We start from the raw sequence: 18,984 nt of genomic DNA, 5'->3' as shown, positions 1-18,984 counted from the left end.
ATGTGTTCTAACAGTGAGCTGTATAAATCATTTAAAGTACATTGTGTGATTCTGGCTTAGCATGCGTGGTCTACAAAACAATGCAGTTTCTTTATATTGTATCTTGTACATCGTAATCTGGTCACCTATAAATTTACAAGCAAAAATGTAATTGATTGCAGCATGAGCTAGTATTATTCCTAATTTAGGATGTCTGATGTTTTATAACATTCTGAAATGCCAGCTTTAAATCTTGATCTCAGCTTTACTTATATTATGAAAGGAGCCAAATCTGTAATTGTACTCATCTCAGTTTTCCTCATTTAAAAATCTGTTTATTTTATTTTTATTAAGATAAAAATTCAGTTATCCTTGGAATTTAGCAAAAAAAATTAAATAAAAAGGTCACCAGGGCAATTGAGTGATACTCAGCACCCCTGGCAGCACTAAAGAAGGTTAGCTTACCACTTTGCAGGGACAGTCACTGCAGATGTGCGCTTGCGTGAACCAGCCTGAAGACTCAGGCATCCGCAGTGGAACCGAAAGCCCCTGTGTTCCACTTGGTTATACGAATTTAAAAATAAAAAGTCTAGAAATGTTTTTTTTTTAAAAAAAAATCCTTCATACCTTTAAAAGTTGCTTTAGTCAAAGAATGAAGCATTTAATGACTTTAAACCGCTATCGCCATCGTAAGCTAGCGGACAGACCTGCCACAATACTTGTTAACTGGGCTACCCCATGCAAAAGCTTTCGCCGGCAAATCTTACCGTTGGCAAGGTTTTTGCTGATGATGGCAGATGTATCTGGCAAAAAGAAAAAAAAAAGCTGTATAATCCGTGATAACTGAATAGGGATTTTCGTCTTTTGCTAAATCTTCCCCTTAAAGAAGTACTGTACTGTATGAGCCAGGGGAGGCCCACTCATACTGTTGCCTGATAATGTTGCTAAAAAGGTGCATCTCATCCCTTACATCAGCAAACACTTTATAAGAGTAGAGTTTAAAATAAAGTATTAATAATCCCAGTCTGAGCAATATAAATGTTGCCAGCAAAGTAAGCAATCAAATTTATTAAATGGCATGTTAAGGTAAATTAGTTTTGATACATCCAAAAACATTCTGCTGATATCACCTCCCCATTAATTTTAGGGCCATTGTCTTATACTGTGTAATAAGTCCTTTCATCAAATAGCAAACCAATGTAGATCCCAACACAGAAACTCCTATTGTTCACCAGTGTATTTTCCTCTGTTAAATAGAGCACAAAGTATACCGCTGTCAGCCAGTATGGTATTGCTCAGCTGTCCCGGTAAAGTTTTTATGCAAAATATTTAGACCCCTTTATCCTTCAGGCTGAGCTATCTGCAAATTGTTTTTTAAAATATGTATTTTAATTGTGCTAGAGAGTTTTTTCAGAGTGCACAGTGTTTACTAGACAGTTTAATGTGAAGTATTTAATAGATGAATCAGTCATTTGTAAAGCTCTCCAGGCAGCTGGAGAGTACATAGTTTGGAGAGTGCCATGCTGAGCAACTGAAAGATGGCAAGTGTCTGGTTCCTCACAACCAAGCTTTTCATTGATAAACAGAGTTGTGGGAGTTGCATTAATAAGATAAAATAAGACAGAGGATGCCGTTACCTTTGGCCAAATTGAATGATTCCATCAGGTAGCCTGAAAAGACCTCAAAAAGGTAAAACTCTTTAATACTACATGATTATTTCAGGGCGCATTGGCAGAAATGTTGGAGTGCATTTATTACAATGGTTTGTAATTTACAGTAAAGTGGATTCTGTCAAGGCTATATGAACAAAAATGTACCTGATCCCCATTTGGTTCTCCAATGTTAAAGAGGACTCAGATCATTCCCTATTATTAAAAAAACATTTTGCGTGAAAATGTCTTTGGTTGTACAGTTAAGATAATCTGAAGGAGAAACACAATTATGTAATTATGGATATATACAAAAATCCATATAAATAAATATCAAGAGGGGAGTCCGGAATTATTTGTTAATTGCTAGATTCCAAAGCAAACATCTGTCCAGTTGTTGAAATGTCAAAAGCACAAACAGAAAGTCTGCTTTATTTTGCTGAATTGCAAAAGTTGCTTCAACTAATGAAACTGCTTGATGCTGTGTTAGTGGTGGGTGAAGCTGATTGGTCGGTGACACTGCTCATTTACATAGCGGGTGACCGCTCTGTGCCATGCCATGCTGGTCCTCAGTAGGTCAGAAAATACAGGATAATGAAACTCCTACAATGCAGGACACTAGTTGCCACAGCGAAGGACCCTCATGATGTTGTTGTCTTCCTTACAGGCAAAAAATGTGTAAATTACCAACAATGGATGCCAGTTATGATGCAAAGTGCAACATATATGTACTATTGAGCACTGTTATGCTTTTTTTGGTGTTATTTGGGATTATCTGTATGTCCCTCTCTTTAATATCCTTTTCTCTTTCTTGATTTGATCACATTTATGTACTTGAAGCTAATTTCTTCCTCACTCTAAATTGCTTAAATTTCACTATCTGGAACTTGATATCCAAATAATTGACTGTTTGGATGAGACCTGAACAGCTGACGATCCCAAGTGCTTGATGTTAAAGCAAAGTCCATATATCTAATGATTTCATACTGGTTTTGGCACTCCAAGTTGATTTAAAACATGTTAAATGTGGAAATGTATTTCTTATAATGCATGCATGTTCCTCTTGTAAGCCATAGTGATAACACCACTATGCACCCTTTATAATGCCTATGTATAGTAAGTAGTATAATATTTTTACTATTTGTATATTTTAATCCTATTACTAAAATGACTCATAGCAGTCAAATGGCTGACGGAAATCCTAATAGGTATGATGTTGCTTTAGCTGGAAATCACTAGAAAAGGATTGTGGCGCTATTATTGAGATCAATGAGAGCTTTAATAAACTGTTACAATAAACATATAAACATTTTGGCACTTTGTAAAAACCAATGGAAATAAATGACCACCTCTTTCCTTAGAATTTACATAAACGATAGCTAAAAAAAAAGAAAAATTATATTATCACAAAGGCTATTATTTAACAGCAGCCAACATGTCTCTGAAAATAACAAGTTCCTCTAGCTGTTGCTTTTCATGCTAAGAAAAGTTGAAATGCAAAAATAAAAGTATAATGATGTTTTAAATGCTATTACATTTTGGATATCTTGAATATGTCCAACCTTTACTACAACGTCTGGCAGTCTGCCTTAAGCCTGGACATGTTAGACAAGAAATGTCATCACAAATCAGTTGAACAGTTAATGAAGTTGAGTTGTTCTTATACAACATAGCACATGTAAATGATTTGTAGCGTGTTTCTTTTCCATAAGGGTTATTAACAAAACTGCAGAAACAAATGGAGGCCCATTTTGCTCTCTTTGCTTGCGCAAATGTGCTTATTTTTCCAGTTCGCCAATTTCAAGGCGTATGACCACTTAAAATTGCAATAAGCATTTGCTCAGGCTTTACTGTTATTGTTAGAGTTTTAAAAACTGTGTAAAATGTTCACTTTAATCTGCAACGGAACATCTGGATATGTAAATACAAATGAAAACTGGTGCACACAAAAAGGGTGTTGTAACCCATAGCAACAAGTTAGATTATTTTTCTAATAATGGCATATTACTTTAAGCAAGGTAAACCCTTTCCATGTTCCTAAGGCTGTTCAGAACGTTACTGAGAATCCCAGGTAAGGTGTAAAGTATTTTCCCAAACTGAGGCTGTCCCCAGCTTTGACTATACAGCTATGCTTGAACAGATCCCAACAGAGGATGGGCACTGGTGAGCAGCACTGTCAGTCCTCTTATGTCTATAAAGGAATCTCCATAGTGTGCTGGGCTCCATCAGAGAGTTCTATAAACTGGGTAAGGGTACACTGTCAGCTGTGTGATCCTGCATTCACAATTCTGTAAAGCCAAAAATGTTAATGGGAGAATCTGTGTTCTGAGCAGGATTTCAGCGAAGTACATCACAGCCTGAGGAGCAGGGGCATCTAATAAACTTGAAATATATCTATTTTTGTATGTATGGCTTTAGTAGAACATGATATTATATGATACTATCACACATCAATTAAACCCACGCTCTCTCATTTCCGTAGTTTTTTTGAACAGTGTTTTATTTTTTATTTGTTTTGCAGAATAATACGTATTGCAAGAAAAAAAAATATTCTGGCTTGAGTAACAAAGGAAAGGGCCACATTATAGATTCATGAAATATACCTTGTCATTGCTTTTTGTACTTTAACGTAATAGATATTAATTGTGACTGTTGAGAGGTATGTTTATGGCATATTCCAACTGGGACACTATAACCCACACTCAACTCTACAGTGCTATGCCATGCATCACTGCTCCTACTGCTTTCATTATGAAACTATCAAATTCCATTCACTTACATTTTCCATAACGCCACTTCTATATTTCCACTTCAAACACTGGTTATATCCATTAAACCAAGGAAATTGAGGTCCGACCTTAAATGTCTGGTGTCACTTTTTTAGACTATGTACAGGATCATGGAAGCAGTTACCATATAGTACATTATCATCATCATTTATTTATATAGCACCACTAATTCCACAGCGCTGTACAGAGAACTCACTCACATAAGTCCCTGCCCCATTGGAGCTTATAGTCTAAATTCCCTAACACACACACACACATACAGACAGACACACAGACTATGGTCAATTTAATAGCAGCCAATTAACCTACTGGCATGTTTTTGGAGTGTGGGAGAAAACCAGCACCCGGAAGAAACCAACGCAAACATAGGGAGAACATACAAACTATATACAGATTAGGCCATGGTTGAGAATCAAACTCATGACCCCAGTGCTGAGAGGCAGAAGTGCTAACCACTTAAGCCACCGTGCTACCCTACATTACATGTACTTATTGCATTTAACAAAAGAGGAAAGTGTAGAGACACTTTCTGTAAGGACAATATATAATACTCATCAGCTACAAACAACCTCATGTCTCAGAGATGTCACTATTTTTATTGAATTGATAGGCTGCATTCTCAAGAATATTGGTTCACATGGGTTTGTCCTAGCATTAATAATGGTGGCATTGTTTGATGGACCACTGAAAGTATGTCTTGAGGTTTAAAGAGGTTAATCCTAAGGAATAGTTGGCGCTATTTAGCAAAGGGTGAAAAGTTGTATGGCAGGAAGTGTTATAGCACAGTTGCATCTTGTATGACTGTGGCCCTTTACAAATAGGATATTAAACACAAGATACCTTTTGTGCACTTCAGCAAATAAACACATTTCTAAGTGCACCTTTCCCAATGAAAAGCAAGGCTTCAAAACAAATGAAAGTGTCAAATGTAATAAAGACTTGACCCGAAAGCCCCTCACTCACATTAATTATTAATATAAGCCTTAAATGAGTAAACTGAGCCTTATTTTAGGACAAAAAGAGGAAAACTATGTTTTCATGAAAGGGTGTTTCTAAATTTGTAGGAAGTTGAACTTTTGATATTTACACCTTATTATTATTATTATTATTATTATTATAGCACTTTACAACATACATATCCACACTCCCGGCATTTCCAGGAGACTCCTGAATTCTGGATAGGTCTCCTGGACTCCTAGAAGAGAAGGACATTCTCCCGCACCCTGCCTACTTCCTAGTCAAGTGTGCAGGATGGGGGCCTCCATGACACCATTCTGCTAAACAATGCTGTTGCTTCATAGCATCATGATGCGATTTGTGGCTCCCCACCTTGTACTTCACCTCTCCTCTGGGATCTCCTGGAGGGGTCACAGAAAAAGTTGGCAAGTATGCTTTACAATTGGTAACAAGCACAGTAAGAAAACAAGAATGGGTATTAACAGACAGACACACACAGAGGTAAGGGGGCCCTCCTCACAAGCTTACAATCTATAGGACACTATAGGAGCTTTTGCACAGTGCAACTGTTCCTATTTTTCTACCTCACCGCACACCTAGGCGCACCTCTAGTTTGCAGAGGCATAAATCAAGAGCAGACAATAAGCGTGCACCTTGAAGTGCGACCAATCTAAGCGCATCTGTGCAAAACAAAAGTTCTTTGTGCTGCTTATCCAGTTGCACGTGAAGTACAGTGTACGCTGTGTAAATTCCTTTAGAAATACAGCATTTTGGGTAGATGCGATGGCCTTGTGCTAAAGCTTTCAAATGCATTCTAAGGACAAAAAATGTTTAAGAGACAAAAGCAAAACAAAAGAATATTTACTTTTCACTAAATTCCATCTAGTCGCATTGGCCTTCAGTATTGAACTATTTTCGCAGCTTAGACTTTTGAGAGAAAGGAAAACATGTGCCTTAGGAGCTTGAATAATTCAGGATATGTTGCAGTTCAACTTCAATTAATATTTGGCTCACATTCCCATTCTTGGCTTAATAGAATGTAAATAGAGGCAGAGAACAAATTTTGCTGTGTAGTTTTACAAAATTAAAATGATTCGATATGCAACAAAGAAAGCATGCATCCGACCGCATTTACATACCAACTAACACCCCCATTGTTTATCTGTACCCTAATTACTTAATTGTTATACAGAAAAGCTTATTATTTTCTTTTTAACACCACAAGCAAACACAGACTTGTAATGAAGCTACATAGTAATGATAAAAGGTTTATTTCAATACTACAAATGATCCTGCTACAATGAGCTCTCCAGTCTAGGTAATCCCGAGAGTCCCTCAGCCATTGTTTACTCTGTCACTAATTTATGTGAAAGATTTTGTTTCACAGGGTGGCCCCATTCTTACACTTTGAGAGGCATTTATGAAAATAAGCCTCTTTCCAATAGTGCAAGGAATTTCTGGATGATGCCATTTACATGGCAGCCCTGTGGGTCAATGCCAAATCCATTTGGGTTGTAGAACACATGCTTGTGCTGAAAGAGACCATTTATCTTTTTAAAGCTTTATTGCCATCTAAAGTGATGACAAATTTCATTTACCATTTTAAAATGTCTGCAGGAGAGTAATGTGAGTGGAAGGACCAATCAGAAGCCACAATATCTGTGATCGCTGCTTCTGATTGGTGCTCCCACTACAGAGAACCAGGTAAGATGACTGCATGGAGAGACTCAGAGGCTTCAGGGTGAGGAAGTGACTAATTAGCTCCAGATGGTAATGCAGCTTTGAGATCATTTTAGTTTGTTTTATTTATTTGTATTTATTTATTTTAAATATGTAGCTCCTCTGCCACCAGGTACCTCAGTATACCTGGAAGGGGGAATGGGTGGTAAATTTCACAATTAGGTTAGCCTCACCTCTTCTCAAACTCAGTGCTTCCACCCAAGTCCTTTCACTCTGCAGGGTTGCAGATCTTGTCAAGGTCTGCCAGAGGTTGACTCAAGGAACCCCAGTCCGACTCACAATAAATGGTTGGTGGCGACATATGCACATATGTAAAAAGGGATGTTTATTAAATGGCCTGATAACTGGAAGGTCAGTAATTTTAGTAAATAAGAATTAAAGAAAGAGGACTCTGTCCTCGATAGAGATATAGTGGCTGAGATGACTGTAACTATGAAATACAAGTAGCATGTGACAAGACAATAAAGCAATTTCTGTACAGAATATTATCTGAGCAATATCATAATGTATACTATTAAATAATTTCATTAAGTAATGGCATTCAATAATGGCATTTACTAATAACTTGCCATAGAAGAATCAGCACCAACATTAGTGACAATGTTAGGCTCAGCAATGACAATGTCCTAAAATCAGCACTGATAACTAGTAGAGCACATCACCATGTTACTGGTGGCAGTACCATGTAATATGTCTCACTCCTCGCATATAACTACTCAAACCTAGGGAGTGGGCATAATGTGGCCAGCATTCAAATTTAGACCTACAGGTATACAGTCTAAACTTGCTGAACTTCTTTTAAGAAGACACCATGAAATCAAAAAGCACCAGGATCAAAAGAAGTGAACTCTGGAAATGAACTCATACTCCATACTATAAAACAAAGATGACTATAAAATGTTACACCAAGGGGTATATTTACTAAGCTGCGGGTTTCAAAAAGTGGGGATGTTGCCTATAGCAACCAATCAGATTCTAGCTTACATTTATTTAGTACTTTCTACAAAATGACAGCTAGAATCTGATTGGTTGCTATTGGCAACATCCCCACTTTTTCAAACCCGCAGCTTAGTAAATCTAGCTCTGAGTCTCTCTCTCTCTCTGTCTCTCCCCCCTCCCCATCCACCCTCTCTCTCTCTCCCTCTCTCCACCTCTCTTTCTCTCTTTTTTTTTCCCTCTCCCCCTCTCCACCCTTATGACAAATTTCTCAATTGCACCCAATATGAACTTCTTATGTTTCATTCCACAAATTAATTCAAATTTAATTTATTGCAAAACGAACATATCTCTAGATTTTTCCTAAGTTACAATTACAGTATACTCTTTGGATGTTATAATTTTTAAAAATAAATGTTTATTTACACTGTATGTGAGATAGTGTTTATTTTTCTGATTACAGTTTTGTCTTTTGGTGCCGTTAGCTTATTAATCTTAAAAGACACTGTGCAACTGAATAAAAAGAACAACCTGAGGTTTAAATCATTGATTTTCCCTATTTTGAAATATTGAAGCTGTGTTTTGAATGGATTTTATTGGAGTGCCATTTGATTGAGGCAAGAGAGGTAATATGTCCAGAAGCTGTTATGTAGAACATTTCACCGACATCAATTCCTTCCTTGCTTTTTTGAATACTCACTGATATTGAGGACTATTGCATTTCTTATTGTATTAAAGTATGGAATACAGAGGAACAATATATATTTATTTCATGTATTTCGGTCAATTATATTGTTCCATATTTTCCAAGTTGTTCCTGTACCAGATCTTTAACCTTTTCACTGTCATTGAGGTAGAATCCACAACAGTGACATTCTGGTTTCAGGAAGTGTTTTGATTTTTCTCTGTGTGCATTTGAACCCAGTCAGTAGCCATGAAGTATCAGCAGAATCGCTGTAAGGATAGTAGGTAGGAAATTATAGTGACCTTCAGGTAAAGTTTCCATTTTTAGGAAAAAGAAAACCATGATACCTCTTTGATATGAACTTGTATTTGTCTATACAAGCCAGCACTTGTCTCATTCTGGCATAGATATCTAAAATGTGGAGTACCCTGAAAATCAAATCACCAGTAGGTGTCATATCAATCCTGCCATGAGATGAGGTTAGGACATCATCTTCGGTGGTATAATTGTTGGGTGTTGTCATTGCTCCGGTTTCCTCCCACACTCCAAAAACATACTGGTAGGTTAATTGGCTGTTATCAAAATTGACCCTAGTCTCTCTGTCTGTGTGTGTGTGTGTGTGTGTGTGTGTGTTAGGGAATTTAGACTGTAAGCTCCAATGGGGCAGGGACTGATGTGAATGAGTTCTCTGTACAGCGCTGCGGAATTAGTGGCGATATATAAATAAATGGTGATGATGATGATGATTTCTCTCAACTCGCCTTCCAGGTCAAAGCTGCTATCTCCACCCTCCCCACTGCCTCTGTTTCTAGCTCCACTAACAGTGACTGCATTCATTGTACAGTTTCTCATGGATTACTATATGGGGATTGTATATGTAGGGCAATAAAAACTATTTTCAGCAAAAGAGCAGTCAGAAATGGTCAGAAGCAAAAAAACTACACGAAATTACTTCAATATTATTATTACAATTATATTTATAAAGCGCCAACGTATCCAGCAGTTCTGTGCCCAAAGAAAACTTAATAATTATCCAGGCATTTGGGCACAAGTAAGATATCTGTTTTTCCTAGTAAGATCCTTGTCACTTAAAATGTTGAATTGGGAGTGGCAGTTGTTCAGGAACCTAGACTCCTAATGCATCTGCACTAACATTATTAGTCAACATAAGACTATATGGGTGATTTACTGCACTAAACATCCAACAAAATAGAGCAGGGCTTGTGATTTGCATATATTAATATGACATAAATTTTAAACTGTAGTATTCCATAATAATCTAAATCTATATTGTGCGATAATAATCTAATTAAGATATACTACAGTTTAGCCAATGTTTCCAGGTATAGCTATCTGAGAATGCTTGAATCAGTTTGCAATATCTTTAACCATTTTAAGATAGGTGTAATAGGGCCATTTGTCTTGAGTCTACCAGGGCATGCGATTAACCATAAATGGTCTTCTATGGCAATTTCCTGGTGTCCTAGAAAAAAAAGAGGTCTGTTATTTCTTTGTGTTGCTTGACCAACGTGATCCAAAGATATCAAGTTAATTTTTTAACTCAAGTGTCCTCATGGGGACGCCACCTTAAGGCCAAGGCACTGGCCTGACTACTGATCCAGGTTTCTTTGTCTAGCTTTTGAAGAGCCAAATTGCAGGGCAGCAGCAGTTACTGGCTTTGGTCCACCCCAGGTATTTTATTTCCCCAGCACCCAACTATATCTGGTTAGCATTCATCTATCTTCCACCTGGGGAGGCGCTAAGTGGGAGATAGCTAACCCCACACGGATTAAGTTAAAATGCTACAGAATAAAAAATTATTTATACAGTCTTTATTTTAACTTTTTAGTTCCAAGATTAGTCCAAGTCATAAATCTAAATCTACTCTAAGCTTTAACCTTAGAGCTAATATTAGCCCAAACTGTAATCATAAATCATGGTATTAAACTGTCCAAAATCTTAAATGAGCTCTGATTGCCCCACATCCTAATCTGTACTATTGCAAATGCAAAGAAAAAGTTGTAATCTTTTGCCTTGAACTGCTTTCCTGAGCAAATTTAATGCACTTTATTTTTGGAATGTAGTTGCGTATTACCACTCCAGGGGCGCACAGAGGATTGTCGGGGGGGAGGTTCCCCCCCCCCCCCCCCCGACCCAAAATAAAAAAAAAAAACCCAACCCGCGCGAGAGCTACTGCACATGCTTCTTTGACAGCGCCGCGGCTGCTGTATAGGACAGTGCCGCTATAGTGGCCATTTTTATTTAGCGCAGGGGGGGTTCTGGAGACTCAGAAACCCCCCCTGCGTGTGCCACTGCACTCCTGCTTTGTAAAGAGGTACAGAAGACCTCTAATGTCATAATGCAGCCAACTGTGGCTCCAACTGTAGGGGCTAGATTTACTAAGCTGCGGGTTTGAAAAAGTGGGGATGTTGCCTATAGCAGCCAATCAGATCTCAGCTTTCATTTATTTAGTACGATCTACAAAATGACAGCTAGAATCTGATTGGTTGCTATAGGCAACATCCCCACTTTTTCAAACCCGCAGCTTAGTAAATCTAGCCCTAGGTGTTCAAATTTTCTGCCTAAAGTGCAAAGACCAGAGGACCTATGTATGAAAGATCAAAATCATACAGTTTTCACTATTTGCTTTTTTCACCATGTCTAGAACTAAATACATAATTTTGTCTGTTCAAGATGCATTAGTTTTTTTTCTGCATAATTAATAGAAATTCTAAATATCTTTGGCAGAATTCTTAGTAAACAGACTTTTTTTTTTACTTCCTCAATGGCAAGTTAGTTGTTGTCACTATAAATCTAGGGAAAACCATCAGAAGAATCAAAGGGTCTGTAAAAGTAATAAAAATGAAATCATTGGACAAGAGTAAAAATAAATAATTTAAAATAAATGAACATTAACAAAAATAAATAAAAATGAATAAAATAAATGAGGAAGATGTAAAGGGGAATGTCTGTGTGCACGGCATTTAGTGGGGAAAGTTGTGTGTATTGTGCTGCCATTTGAAGGGAGGTAAGTGAAAAATAGGGAAACCCCATGTCCTTTCATTAGGTTATTACTAATAGGCAATTGATTCATCCTCCCTAGGCGCACAGTATGTGAATTATTTTTTTTAGCTAGATGGATGGTAGTAAAATCACACCATATATATGTTATAATATACTGTCACTGAATTGGTATTCGTGCAACAGATATAAATTTTACTTATCAAATATAATAATTAAACCAATGTAAGTGTGCACAGAAAATCTTCATAAGAGTAGAAAATAGCAATAAAGTAAACTGATGATGGTCCGAATATAATCCTTTTAGTGTACGTATAACTTTTTATGACCTCCTGTATCGTTTTTTATGCAAATCTCAGTATAGTTTAGTGTATAGGTACAGTTCAAACATTATGAAATTAATATTCAGTTCTATAGCTTAAGTAGTGTTTCTATACCTTTCAGTACACTCACATGTGTCTTGCGGGGGCTGTAGCCTCTGTTGATGTGCTTGTTGCAATTCTGGATCTTCTCTGGAAAAATTTCTGGCTTTCTTCCCTGATAGGGAGGTTCTAGGCCGGGGTGCAGAGACTTGCCATGAAGGTTTCAAGAACAAATTCGAACCTTGTAATTGAACAGGTGCTGTCTGAGCACAAGTTGGTAGAAATGTGTAGTGCTCTGGATTGTATAAAAGCAGTATGTGTATTGCCAGATTGAGATTTGGTAAGGCAACCCTCAGGACCTCATAATTGCTACAATTGCTTGCACACATACATGTTTAAACTTATCCCTGAAGAATCCCCTAGTCTAGAGTGGTGAACTACATTGGACTTTGGACTTTATGAGATCGTGAACAGTTTAGATCTTTAAAAAAGTCGTCTTCCTGTGGATGAAATGCGTTAGAAAATTTCACAGATCGTCGCATCCTTTTTTGTTGACACAGTGCCGTGGGTCACAAGACCGCTATTCAGGGGGACTCCTCTCCACAAACATATGGTATTGAAGAGGATATATATCGAATACATAGAGGACATACCAAGGTTTGATACATATTTTGCTATTAGTAAGCTGACCACTTACTTTTAAGCAAAATCCTCTGTGACAATGAACTTGTGCTGTTGATTATTTACAAACCTGTCATGAACAGACACTGATATTCACAATATTAATTCGTTCATCTTCTCCTACAGCTGACAATCAGTGTGAGGGGGATAATTATGGATCTGAAAATGTTACAATGCGTTGTTCTTGAACAAGATAATGAGGAGAATGATGGATGTGCCCAAGTAAGTCAGTCACCAGTGGTACTCAAGTAAGAAGACCCTGCGCGCAAGCTTACAATCTTCCTGTTACGTTATTTGCAGCAAGTTCGTTCAAGTAGTTTATCAAAAGGTGGAAAATATTGTTTAGTAACAAGCAATCAAGTATCAGCTAGCAGTAGAATTGATAGACAACTCATGCAATCTTCCCCATCAACACCTTCATCATCAACCTCCTCATTACTAGTAAGTAGTTCAGCTTCCAATTTTAAATACAAACTGAATCCCCTAATACAATCCATGAATCACAAGAGGCATCCTTACGCAACGGCTGCTGTTGGGATGAAACTTCTATACAGAAGGGGACCAAGAAGAGTAAGAATAGCTTTAAACAACAATTGTTTGGGAAACAAGCATTTGCCAATATGACAGTCGGCATCCTGTTGCACAGTGGATCACTAAAGCCATGACAGTTAGCATTGGAGGTGCGTCAAATTTCTGCCATCAATGCATCAGGTTTTAGCAGATTAGTTAAGTTCATGTATTCACGTTAACAAATTCGATCTTGATTCCATTTTTGCCAAACAGCAATTCCTCAGCTGTATTAGGAGGTTAAATTAAAAGTAATTAATTCTCTAGCAAATGCCATTGTACTGACTATCCACTTAACAACAGATATGTGGACCAGAGATTCTGGTCAAACAAAAGACTACATGACCATGACAGCCTACTGGTTAGGTGTATCACCTTCAGCAGCAGCTGCTGTGCCTGTAGCATCCTCCTCCTCCTCCTCATCCCTTCAGCATAGTAGAGCTAGCTCACAGTGCTAGGTTATTCACACATTTTTGTCCACTAAATAGTTCAGATGCAACTGATACTGCCACTCACACAATTACTTCCATTTTAAAACACTTGTAAATTTAAGAGCAATATAAATATATAATTTTTGGGGGGTGGGCTGCTGAGTCAAAGAGCACCCTATAAAAAATAAAGCAGTCATTCAAATTGGGACTACCCCAGAATTAGGACAGTTGGCAGTTGACTGTGCTGATCTTTCCTACCCATTCTTGAAAATTCCACTACTTGCTGCTGACCGTGTCTTAAGCTGAGTTGCTGCTTGTCTGGATCCTGGAATATATGGGCCCTGTTTGAAAAAACGAGATGGCTACATAAAATATGTAAAGTCTAGCAGTGAATAAGCCATTTAGGACTCCCCCCAGCACATTTTACCAGAAATTATGTTTTGCATTGTTTTCAGATCAAATTTGGCGTGTGAAACCAAGTTGTGTTCTGGTTCGACTCGGATCCCCAAAGCTAGATCTTGTCGGATTTCTCTGAATCCAATCTGCACATCTCTATTTCCAAGTAGAGCAAAACCATCTTAAAAAAAAAATATTTTAATGGGAAAATGATAAACAGCAGCATAGCTGGGTGATATTTAAGAAATACATTAGAATTTTTTATTATATAGCTTATCTCCCCTCCTCAAGGTATATTAGAAGTTAAATAGTCTCTACCAATTTAGTTTGTTTATATTATGGAATGCTTAATACAGAGGATTTGTTAGTTAACAAGTTACTAGTACTATTTCATATAGCATAACTTTTATTTTAACTACAGCTTCCTTTTAAATCAAACTATTTCATATGGCTGACATTACAACTGATATTACAGAAAATTATTATGGAAATATGTATTAAAATCATACTTTTTGCTGAGAGGTTATAGGCCATTTGAACCAGTGGAATAATTGGCTTTCCTGTGTGTGTACTCAGATTAGTTTAATAACTGTTACATTGCTACGAGCAAAGCGTACGTTCATAACCTCACTGTGCAGCTATAAAAGTGTAGGAAGTTGCCAAATTGTGTAAGGAAAACAGCTAATTTTGCTGCAGATAACAGTACTAATTATATGTAAAATTACATTAAAATTAGCAAGAATTGTTCATTTGATAGCTAGAAGATTAAAGTCCATTATGTCCCTTATCCAAATGAAGGAAACTCTGCTGCCTCAGAGCGCCAACATAGACAATTTTATCAAGAAGGAAAAGCATTTAAGATGACAGGCTAAATTGAAGAATTTGTCTTGCCAACTTCAAGTCCATTTAAACTGCTGTGTGGAAGTGGATTTGAGTTGGCACAAAGAAAATCACACATTTCAGAAAGTGAAAACAATATACGGCAATGGAGTATGGATCATGTGGAAAGGACAACTAAACACAAAAATAAACCCTACAAAATTCCATGGTAAAAGTGGAAAGAATTACATTTAAACCCTGCGTGAAGGTGCTATGTACTAGCATTTCAGTCACAATTTTGTATGTTGCCTAAAAGGAATGAATAGAGGCTGATGGGCATTGGAAGTTGTAACATTAAGAAACTGTTAAATTATTACTGAATGACTTTTGGCATATTATTTGATTCATTGAAAAACAGACAACCAATGTAGAGACTGACAGTGTGACTGAGCAAATGTAAAACAATTTGCAAGGAAAATAATCTAGTCGCTGCGTGTAAAATAGATTGTAGGGTCTCGAGTCTGATTTTTGGGAAGACCAGTAAGGAGGGAATTACAATAGTCGATGCGGGAGATGATGAGTGCATGAATTAAAGTTTTTGCAGTGTCTTGTGTGAGATATGTACGCATTCTGGAAACGTTTTGTTAGATGTGTGCAGCGTGATGTAAAGCATTAGCAGTCATACTAGTATTAGCATTAGTATAAGCAGTATTAGATGACCTATTATCACCCTCTTACATTAGAACCTATAAAGAGGTCATATCCTTATTACATCTTTTTCTCTGTCTGAGTTTTACAGACCTTTATTCAGGATGCAAAGTGGTCAGCGAGAAAGGGAATGTTTCTCCAATGAGTTCTGAATCCTCAGTCTGAACATTAAAGACAGTACTTAAGCATAAGGCAGAAAACCCCATCCAGTCTCACCCTATTTACACTGGGCTTTGGAACATGGGTGCAAAGGCCAACATTTATCTGACATCGGTAGTCAAATATAAATATCTGTGTATATAGCTTGACCCTTACCCTTCATTTGGTTTGCATGTAGACACTCTGTAGACATCATAAATATATTCCAAACTGAATTTGCTCTATATAAACAAATACTGCCTAACTCCTATGGCATAGAACAACACATGCTATGTCAATTGTAGACTATGGAGATAAAATATAGTCTTGAAATTTATGTTATCAAGCTTGATAACACTTTACAACTCAATATGCAATTATGCTGTGTAATTACAGATCACTCTATTGTGATAAGTTCACTTTACTTGTTTGTCCTCCAAATATTTTCTGAACAAATTACCCAATGACCTAAACAGACCTCTTTCTCATGCTGCTGATAGCTCTTATCACCTAAGACCTACCTACAGGTGTTTTTTAATTGTTCCTATTATATTCTAATTCAATAATGAATCCAGACGCTTTGCCATCTCCTACAGTGATGCCCATTTCCAGAACAACTTACTTGATTCTCTTAAATTTGTCACCTGTCATAGATCTTTCAAAACTTCTGTTTCACTACTTTATAACCATGTTTGTAATGGTTATAAAGCTTTTTGCCTTTATTATGTGTATAATGTATCCAGGACATAATAGAAAATAAGAGGCTACTCTCTGTGCATTTTCCTGGTAAAATATATTAGACATAAATAAAGTAAATAATTTAACTTTTAAAACACAAAAATGAAATACTACTTAAAAAATCGTTCTAAAAGAAAAGCATATCTTTACAATAAAAACAATATAACATTCACTCTGATACCTAACAAATAAAATATTTTTTTTTAACCTGCACATAGCAAAAATATTAGTTACAAAGAACTCTGGTCATTAAGGGGTCAATATTTAAACTGCCAAGAAGTGATTTTCTGATAGTAGTCCGAAAGAAACATATTTCAAAATGGATCTTTGATGACTAGTAGCATTTAGGGAGCTGCATGTTCAACCATTATAAATAAATTGATTATATGACTTTCCTGAGAGAAAATAGTAATTAAAATTGTGCTTTAATTTGGCTCAGGATATGTTAAAAATTAATTAGCCTTTGTAAAGCAGTCTACTGCAGCCAACAACAAAAAATGCTAGTTGAGAGAAGGCAGTCAGTAAATGAAGTGATTGCTGAAATTTTTGTCCATGTAACAAGTAAAATTAATATTATGAGCTAGACTTGGTAAATATATAATTTTGAAGTGTTAAAGTACACCTACCATAGTAAATTATTCTGATTTATTAGCATGTGTAAAGAAAATCAAATATATTATAGACCAAAACTACTTAATGAACTTATTGACTTAGCACCATCGCTTCAATATTCCTTATATGTGCATTCACGGAAGTTGGCTGAGTTCTTATGCTTGGGCTGCTGCTCTGATTGGCTACATGTTATTATAACCTATCTACCTGTCCGTGTGTGTTTTGAGGAATGCAATAGGCTCTCTGACCATGGTCAAATACTCCTATAATGAAGAAAAGTATTTGCACAAGCATATCTGTTACAGACAAGTCCATTACAATTCCTCCTTTTTTGCTGAGCTGCATAATTTGTAGACTTTCTATATACGTAGTCTGTAGACATACAATACATGCTGTGTAGACCATTTAAAATGTTGGTTTTAGGCACATGTTGAGTTCTCTGTGAATATACCACTTGTTTATGTTTCCACAGTGGTAGATTATATTAAAATCTAAAATGAAGAAAAACGATTCATCACATTGAGAATGTTGTTGAATTTTGATTCTACTGGGTGTTTTTATGTGATAGAACTCACCGGAACGGAGTTCCAGCACCTTTTTTCGACGGATTCTCCAAGTTTTAAAAGTAACTTTTGAACATATGATGTTTGGTCCACGTGGACTTGAATCGCCCTGTCAAGGGTAGCAGGTCGGCAGCAAAATCATTAAAAAGGTGCATGCGGGCTGATTGTGTGGCGAGTCCAATGCATACGAGCTTTGTCCACGCTGGTTGCGATGGCATTGCTCGGCTTGTGGTGCTGTTCAGCTTGTGATTGGTTGTGTGGTAGCGCGCTGAGTGCTTACTGCGGGCGGTGACTGTTATGTTTCATCACACAACTGACGTGTATGGATGTATGTACAGTGATTGACTACGTGATGTGAGTTCCGGCACCTTTCTTCTTAAAAAAAAATCACTGGGTGTTACAAATCAAGTAGTGAAACAAATGCGAGATATTTTGAGAAACAATTCTAATAGTGCTCTTTCTTTTTTTTATCATAGTTTATACTATAATTTTTGTACTCATTTGTAGTTTAACATTTGGGTCTGATTCATTAAGGCATGCAAAATTAAAGTAAACAACAAGTTGGTTTTTTTTGCACATAAATTGGGTATACGCACGTCCTTCTTCAGCTAGGAGCAGTTCTGAAGAAACATCTCTTGTTAAATATGGGTCTAGGTACGCTCTGCTCTAGCAGACAATACACTGCTGGATACGTCCATTACATATGTGGAATATAAATTCACAAAAGTACACACAGAAAAAAATCAAAGTATTCAATGATAATCACTTGTCAATAATATTGTCATTATTTGTCATCAATGACCAAATTGTTTAAAAAATGTAATAAAAGTTTTTTTTTTGTTTTTTTTTCCCCACTTCAAAACATTTATGATGCTGTTGACGTCACTGTACTTAAAATGGATTTTACAGTTGCTCCTGATTGCAAACACATGTTCTAGCATTCATGCACAGCTGTCATCATTAGTAAGTAGCACTTACACCCAACCTGTAGCTCAGGGGTCAGGGAACTTTTTTACCTTTTACCCCAAAATATATTTAGATACGCCGACGTTACCCCCTTGATTTGAAAGGAAGGAAATCATATATTATTAATTATTGGAATTCAACATTTTATTGAATCTATTCAAAATTTCTTTGAAAGATTCAACTTCAAAACTTTAGATTTTGGATAAATGATGTTGCTTCATTTTTGATACGAGAGCATCAATATTGG

The 18,984-nt window shown here is 36.7% G+C and overlaps 1 protein-coding gene across 2 annotated transcripts in view; it reads left to right on the top strand.

Moving 5' to 3' along the window:
* Positions 1–18,984, top strand: part of DPYD (dihydropyrimidine dehydrogenase) — an 816,112-nt gene that overhangs the window by 467,639 nt on the left and 329,489 nt on the right. Inside the window, exon 14 of one of the 2 annotated variants that reach the window (XM_075182332.1) lies at positions 12,926–13,021. The exons of the other annotated variant lie outside the window; for it this stretch is intronic. Coding sequence (XP_075038433.1) covers positions 12,926–13,021 — 96 coding nt within the window. The remainder of the gene's footprint in view (positions 1–12,925; positions 13,022–18,984) is intronic. 2 annotated transcript variants of the gene reach the window in all.

The sequence above is a fragment of the Mixophyes fleayi genome, chromosome 8 (assembly GCF_038048845.1).
Source record: "Mixophyes fleayi isolate aMixFle1 chromosome 8, aMixFle1.hap1, whole genome shotgun sequence".
Lineage (NCBI taxonomy): Eukaryota > Metazoa > Chordata > Amphibia > Anura > Limnodynastidae > Mixophyes > Mixophyes fleayi.
Note: the sequence above shows the minus strand (reverse complement) of the source record. Positions and strands in the feature narration are given on the sequence as shown.